The sequence below is a fragment of the Silurus aristotelis genome (assembly GCF_946808225.1).
Source record: "Silurus aristotelis genome assembly, chromosome: 29".
In the NCBI taxonomy this organism is placed as follows: Eukaryota; Metazoa; Chordata; class Actinopteri; order Siluriformes; family Siluridae; genus Silurus; species Silurus aristotelis.
Window position 1 is genome coordinate 7681760 of NC_139602.1, and position 8527 is coordinate 7690286.

The following is an 8527-nucleotide window of genomic DNA, read 5'->3' on the forward strand; positions in this document are numbered from 1 at the left end:
TGTAAGTGGAATTGTGTATAAGATAATTGTCTACTGATTTGTGTAGTTAGATTGCTTACTAAGTTTGACACCTATAGTCCTTAAATCCGCACTACTTTTAAGGTTAATATAAAAAATTATGATCGAACTTTCATCACTTGTTCTATTAATTTCACTAGATTATTTGACAATGAAATTAAACGTACTGCTAAATCTGAAATGCATATTATCCATTACGTGCCTAACTACTATCACTTAAGTATTTAATAAGCAGCAACAGATTATTTACCCAGGAAAAGCAAATCTAAATGCAATTTTTAAAAGCTTTAGGTTTAGTGTTTGTGTATGAAATCTTCAAGTGTAAATACTGTAACAGTGTGGATTATTAAAGAACTTCAGAAGAAAGTCATAAATTCATTTTATAAATCAATTGTCTTTATTAAGCAACAACACCAGACACACGGTGTCAACTATACACTTTGGTGCATGAAAGTACCAACACGAGAAAACATATAGTTTCTCAGCTGCCTTTATAAAAAGACAAAAATCAAGGATTATAATAACAAAATCCAACATCTCATTACAATGCTTATTTTAAGCAGAATAAGTGAAAACATACAGAATTTCTGTAAAACAAATAACTTTGACATGGCAAACTTATAAAGTTCAGCTTTCAACAGTCTTCAATATGAAGAATCTGAATGAAGAATTAAGTGCTTCTCAAAGAGAAGTATTTCTTTCAAATCCATATTGGAAATACAAATCTCCTACATCATATAAGATGGTGAAACTACCATCTGGTTAACATGAGAGAGTCTCAGTGCTCAGTGTCTCTTCACCAAGGCCTCCACACAGCTCTGTTTACGCTGATCTCCTGTTTGACTGGAACCTGGGAGGAACGTGGAGACACTGGGAAATCTTTCTGTGCTCTTTGGGCTTCTTGACAGCTGTTGAGATGCTGAAGTGTCACATCAAGTTTCGAGTTGGCAGACAGGAAGTTCACGGTCTCCCTCCAGCACTGGGTGTAACCGTCACGGTGAGCTTTCTGAGGTGCTGAGATCTGGCTTTGCAGTTGCTGCTTCAGGAAGATGACAGTCATCTCCAGAATGTCAGCTTTCTCCAGCTTGGTGTTGGGGTCTTGCTGGTGGAATTCTTTCTCCAGCATCCCCTTAAGCTGCTCGATGCAGCTGTTGATGCGATCACGGCGCATTTTTTCCACCACTGGTTTTCTTAGCTAGAAAAATAAAAAAGAGATTCTGTTAGCAACTTTGATCACTTTGTTAAAATGGAACAAATGTTCAAAATTAATAAGATTAATGGGCTAAATATACATCAACAAAGATACTCACTTTATGTTTTTCCTTGTTGGAAAGCTTTGAGTAGTCAGCAGAAGGCATGCAGGTAGGAGCCATCGTTTCAGACGGAGAGTTTGAGCTTGTGCTTCTCTTAGGAACGTGAGTCAAATGTGGTCTGGAGTGAGGAGCCCTCTCAGCCCTATTTATAGGAGCACATTTGCATTACAAAGGCATGAGTCCCAGGCAGGATTAGGTTTCCCACACTCAGAGGCCAGTGGGAGAGGCGTCCTCGACAATAGAAGAGGCATCAATTATTCCATGGTTAACTGGCTTCATGGCCCCCCCAGTAGGGACAGCCTTCTAGATATCAGTAGCACAGACACAAGACAGGTTGTTAGACTTTTATTACCTGGGAACCTTCCCTTTGACTGATAAGCCGTCTACAACTGAAGTCTGAGAGTCTGATCATTTCCCAAGGGACACTGGCATAAAGATAACGCATTACAATTCTTATCTGTTTCATGCACATTTCTAAAATGAACAGATGTTCCAGCTATGAAAAAGAATAATCAAGATTTAGTTCCTGTTTATTTAAAATGTTTAAATGCTAATGAGCATTTTCTTTTTTTATCAGAAATGCATCACTAATACAACGTGATGGGATTTAATTTGACAATACATACAACTTTTTTGCTGCTTTCTCATGCCCACACATACACACACGGAGAGGAATGCATTCACAGTAAATGTCAATTAAGAACAATTATCCCATGCCCTGGAGGACGGCACACTTCTATTGTTCGGGGGCACCCTCCCTCGACCCGAGAATTTCGGGTAATAAATGGACAGACAGTGTGGGAAAGTCAGGCAGGATCCTGCTCACACGTCCTCCAGTCAATAGAGCTGAACCCCTCCTTGTCCTTCCCTCCCCTCCCCTCCCAGACACACACACACACACACACACACACACACACACACACACACACACACACACACACACACACACACACACACACACATCCTTTGAACCTGTTGCTCAGCCCGGAGGTGGTGAGGGTTTGTGAGACGCGTGCATGTTCTCATCGGACCTCTCCCATATCACCTGCTCCCTTCATTCCCACACTCTTCCCTTTCCCCTGCTCTATCACTACATAACATGTGCCTAAACATCTTCATAACAAGGATGTAAACATACATTTCTCTTCATCCTGAAAGTTTTCATCGCGATTAAAGGCCTAATTGTGTCATCTGATGTTGTCATTTTAATCATAATATTCACTTTATTTATTATTTATTTGTGAAAAAACATTTCCTTTTTATTTTTTTTACTCGACAACACGAAAATCATATACGGATAGTTAACGTGAAATAAGGTTGTAAAATAAAATACTTAATGTTGTTAGTGTTCAAACAAGCATGTAAATGTCTATAAACACCATATGCTCTGTGGTGGTTTCGGAGGGAAACTTCTATCCACTTCATTTACTGCCTAATGGTTTCCCCTCTAGCTACACATTTCTCGACAATGATTCACAATGACAGATGACGCCACTTAAAGAATGTGCAGCTTCTTTTCCATAAAAAAAGCCCCCTAATACACCACATATTCAGCCATATAGTGTCTCTATGACTGTGCGCCCGACTGCCCAAGTATCTAAAGTTTGGCCAAAGCAGCACTCTCCAGCAAAGAATGTGTGAGAGCTTCGACCTGTATGTGTTTCCCACACTTTGGCTCCATTCAGAACCGGCTCCACCCTGCCTCCACAGATCTAGTGTGCTCCATTATGCCTCAGCCTCAATAGACCATCTGGACTTCTGCATACACACACAAAGCCTCTCGCTCTTCCACACACACCTTAGAAAGGGAGGGATACAGGTAGAACTCCTGTTGACATATCTCATCAAGGTGCAGGAACCCATAACTGCGTATTCATACACAAACACACACACACACACACACACACACACACACACACACACACACACACACACACACACACACACACACACACACATCCCTGAGGCAATGTAAACAACCAGGCACTGTGCACCTGCCTATGCAAATGGTTAATATTGACTTTAATTCTGTCATGATACAAAAATCACCTGTTGGATGTTAAGTGGCATGGGTTGTAAATGTTAGGCCTAACTCCAAGCATAAACATTCAGCCACCCTCTATTTTGAGAGAGTTATCATACCTTTAAAAGTGCAAAAAAGTTATTTTTTTCTTTAGAGTGTTTCCCATTTCCTCATCTTTTTGTTTAATGACCAAAAACACACCATCAACTGCTGGCACTTTCTTAATGGGGCAGAAGGTATGTGACAATGCCACAGTTTTACACTCTAAGAGTCTTTTCATGGTTTGTCATGAATGCCAGGTCATGTGACACTGGAATGCCATTGAGCGTTTCCTCACATCAAGGACGAAATTCCACCGTGCAGAGGGGAGGTCAGGGCTTTCCCAGCTAACATGCTGAGGAGCACGCTCAGCATCTGCCTCTCTCACTCTCTGCGTGGGGGTGAGAGTGTGTCAGGCAAGGGGCGTACCGTCAAAGCCTGGTTCTGGAAGGAGGCACCCACATATTGTGCCTTTACAAGCTACTTTTGGCGGGAGTTGGAAGTGAGTGTGGGAAAGGATTTGGGGTTAAGCCCTCCATAACAACCCACACCACCCACCCACCCACACACACACACACACACACACACACACACACTTGCAGATGATTCAATGCAAAAGTTCTGTTAAATGGAGTGATGCAATAACACAGTTATGCGCTTCAGCAGGTGCTCCTGTTATATTCGTTTTTCCAGTACAGAAAAATATTGTAAATACAAGGCTTAACACGCTTTGCAACCTTGAAATATTCATATGACTTTGAACAAATTAGTGTGATATAGATTTCATTCAACATCATGTAAATAGAATTGTTAAAAATCTAACTTTGAAATTACTTAAACATTATAATTTTTCTAATATATTTTACAGAATTATTGACATTTAAGTTAGAAATGAAATTTCATAGAAATGAGTGAATCATTCAGTGGTTTTTAGATTAGATACCTTTTAGCCAACACACTTTTTACTCTTTGACATGTCCTTAAACATCTGCATTTCACTTCACTTCACAAACACTTAGGTCTGTGAATTGATCAGAGGTTGTGAAATCAGAACAGAGATAAGCATTTTGCTAAAGACTGAGTTATAGATTAAGAATATATTGTAAAATATGTGAAATCATAGTCGTAGCCATGAATTGTGTAACTTGAGTCCAACTTGAGGTAACATTGTACTTTAAATGTACAATACCACTATTGGTATGTACATGCTGCAGTCCGAGTATACCGTAAATACATTTAATCCAAGATTAAAGTACAATATTATAATTATAAAACATATGACCAACTGAAAATGTTGGAGTATTGCATGGCAATTAATGTCATTGCAATTTAATGTGGGTAACAGCTATATGTTGTTTTCTGAATACCATATGCTCTATACCAAATGGATCACATTGTAAAAATAATAAATATATTACTTATTTAAGGCAAGCTAATACAAATAGAATTGGCAATTGTCATAAATGATTTTTCTTTTCTTTTTATATATATATATATATATATATATATATATATATATATATATATATATATATATATATATTTATATATATATATATATATATATATATATATATATATATATATATATATATATATATATATATATATATATATATATATATACATTTATTTCTGCCACGTCTTCTTTAAACTTCTATAATAAAAACTAATTTGTGTCCATTTTTGACCACATTATTTAAAACTTTTTAATATTTATAGGAAGACAATTACATCTTGTTTACTGATATACATGTGAATTGATAACTTTAACTATTATTATATAATAGATAATATAATTATTGACATTTTGTTTGATGGAAATAAGTTGATCAAAAATAAAATCAACATCTGATATTCAAAAAAATAAAATAAAAAAATAAGAAAACAAAAGACGATGCTTAACATGCTTTGCAACCTCGAAATATTCATATGACTGAACAAATGAAACAAACTTCTTGCAAATATTTGCAACAACAACAAAAAAACCCTTGAAATTGCATTATAAAATAAAGAAATATAAATATCACTCAGTTGATATTGCTGTAGGCTAGACTAAAGACTATAGGCTAGATTAAAGTTTGGAAGCAAGATAAAACATATACGTTAATAAAAACAAAATAACTAAAAATTTGCCATAAATTAACGCCTGCCATTCCAAAAAAATATTTCTCTTGACAGCATCTTTAAATAGATATTTTTAGTTGTAACAACAAATAGATTTTATTTGCTTTAAAGTTAATCAACAGGACATATATATGTTGTTTTTAAAATGAAATAATTATTGAATTAATTGTTATCCAATACTAAAAACAGTAGTAATTGTTACATATTTGCTGATGGGTAAAACTTTGTTATTACGAATTCTCCCGCCGTTTCTGAGGTAAATTTTGCGAACAAAACCCGTGTTATGACGTATTATTTGTCCTAGCAGAGGCACGCGCGCCGTAGACCTAACCAATCAGGAACGCGCTCGTCGTCACTGCGGGAGTCTCTGATTGGCTGGTACGTGTGACAGCTTGACGGCGCGCGAACGCAGGGTGATTATAAATAAAAAAAATAAACGACGTTTTGGCACGTGAACGCAGCGAGCGCACGCGGGCGACGGATGACAACCGATGGCTCCCTGCGCGCGCGCGCCGACTCGTGAGAAAACAGAAAAACCCAGAGTGAGTATTTCAGATTAATATAATATAATATAATATATTAATTATATTATATTATATTATATTATATTATAATATAATATAATATAATATAATATAATATAATATAATATAATATAATATAATATAATATCATATCATATCATATCATATCATATCATATAATATAATATAATATAATTAATATGATATGATATGATACAGCTAATCATTAGAAATAGAAACCCAGTTCTTGCACGCGCTCATCCGCTCACGTGTCATTTCTTACGTTCGCGTTAACAGTTACGGAAGCCGGCGATGGAGAAAATGCGCCGAGATCGCATCAACGCCGGGATCGAGCGCTTGAGACTGCTGCTGGAGGAAGACCTGAAGCCCAGATCCAAGCTGGATAAAGCGGACGTTTTGGAAACGGCTGTTGCGTATTTGAAGACGTGCGAGACAGTGACGGCACGCGCATCGCCGGAGCAGTGCTACGCGGACCTGGAAGAGACCGCGCGCTTCCTCACGTTGCAGAGCCGAGTCGAGACGTGCAAACACGTCGTGATGAGCAGCCTGGGTCATGTCATGCATCCCAAAGAGATCAGAACTGTCAGCTCGAGCGCAAAGAATCTCGAAAGTCCCCCTGAATACACCGGAGTAGTGTGGAGACCGTGGGATTCTCAGCAAGATCCCAAAAAAAGACACTTACTAAACCATGGTCATGGTGTCCATGGTGTTCATGGTGTTTGCATTGTATAGTGTTAATGTCAATGCATGTGCAACTGTTTTTAGTGCACCTTACTTCACCTGTGTGAAGATAATAATGAATACTTTACAAATTGTAAACTAATAATAGGAATAATAATAATATGAAGTACAAGAAGCAACCAAAGTGGGAAGGTAGAGGTAGAGCTGCTCTGAGAAGATGCAAAAAAAAGGTTGCATGAAATGGGATGAGAAACCCACACACAAGATCCTAGGATTATGCATTTGCATACCTGTGAACATTCCCTATAGAGACCTGAGTAATATTCTTTATGTATTTGATCTATCATATTGATAGAATTGTCAAAGTATGTCTGAACCAAGACAATAAAAGGTTTGTTTTGATGTCTTCATTTGTGTATCTGTGAACCATTTAGGCTGATCACATAAACACCATGACATCTGGATAAAAAGACTGCATAACTATCTTCAGTAACTGCTTCATCCTGGACAGGGTAGTGGTGCATCCAGAACTTAGTTTGGCAACACAGCACAAGGCAGGAGAACATTCTGAATTCCTATACTCACACCGTGAAGCACTCACCTGTCAGTGAACTCAGAGGACACTCAATAATGTATTGGAAACCGAAGGGGTCAATTTGTAAATCATTTGACATGAGACATGACCAAACTAGGGATATTAGAGATGTTAGGTGTCCAAGTTTGACATGTGCAGAGGAGGGACATGGGGTATATCTGTAGGAGAATGCTGAGGATGGAGCTACCAGATTGGAGAAAAAGAGGAAGGCCAAGGAGGCGGTTCATGGATGTGGTGAAGGAAGACATGCAGGAAGTTGATGTGACAGAGGCAGATGTAGAGGACGGGGGTGTGGAGACGGATGATCCGCTGTGGCGCCCCCTAATGGGAGAAGCCGAAAGAAGAAGAAGGTATCCAAGTTACCACCACCATGTCATGGCATACTACTCAAAGTATTACTTCTACATTTATTCACAAAGCAAGATTTAGACTGGTGACCAGGAAACTATCATCTTCCTCCCTCTGATCTTTCAGTGGTCAAACAATGTTCATCAAAGTAACACTAGAATAACGCTCACAGAGACCGAGCCTGTAATAACAAATTCTTCATCCTGATGCATATGTGATGATCAACTTCTGTAAGTCATATTCACCACGCTCTCACGTATGAATAAAATCTACTTCAAAACTGCTCACATGAATCCAAACATACGATCAGGTTTGTTGTATTGGCTTTATCTTGACTGGTTCAGCTAATTAAACTTGACACTTCGACTTTGTCCCTGTAATGTCTTACTCAGGCAATATACACACACGTATTTTTCTAAAACAGCCACACTGAAACACGCTTTTGGTCTCCTATCTGACTGATCCAGCTGATCTAATTGCAGACTTTGAACCCTTCAGAAGGTGTCAGGGATCCTCTGACAGCCCTCGTTCCCAGGCCAGCACATCTCTCATTTTACAGCGTGTTAAGAAGTGTGTCTTACAGCCCCAGTAAAGCGTCTGAGGTGTGTATTATGAAGTGTGTCTTACAGCCCCAGTAAAGTGTCTGAGGTGTGTATTATGAAGTGTGTCTTACAGCCCCAGTAAAGCGTCTGAGGTGTGTATTATGAAGTGTGTCTTACAGCCCCAGTAAAGTGTCTGAGGTGTGTATTATGAAGTGTGTCTTACAGCCCCAGTAAAGCATCTGAGGTGTGTATTATGAAGTGTGTCTTACAGCCCCAGTAAAGCGTCTGAGGTGTGT

The 8527-nt window shown here is 38.4% G+C and overlaps 2 protein-coding genes across 2 annotated transcripts; one reads left to right on the forward strand and one right to left on the reverse strand.

Moving 5' to 3' along the window:
* Positions 1–392: 392 nt before the first annotated feature.
* LOC310722745 (transcription factor HES-5-like) lies at positions 393–2148 on the reverse strand. Its single transcript, XM_083535434.1, has 2 exons — positions 1329–2148; positions 393–1213 (listed from the first exon to the last, which is right to left on the reverse strand). Exons 1-2 carry the CDS (start codon positions 1389–1391, stop codon positions 815–817), a joined length of 462 nt encoding a protein of 153 aa, XP_083391560.1. The 5' UTR covers positions 1392–2148; the 3' UTR covers positions 393–814.
* A 3594-nt stretch (positions 2149–5742) lies between these two features.
* Positions 5743–7152, forward strand: LOC310722473 (transcription factor HES-5-like). Its single transcript, XM_083534918.1, has 2 exons — positions 5743–6062; positions 6342–7152. Exons 1-2 carry the CDS (start codon positions 6012–6014, stop codon positions 6795–6797), a joined length of 507 nt encoding a protein of 168 aa, XP_083391044.1. The 5' UTR covers positions 5743–6011; the 3' UTR covers positions 6798–7152.
* The last annotated feature ends 1375 nt before the right edge of the window (positions 7153–8527 follow it).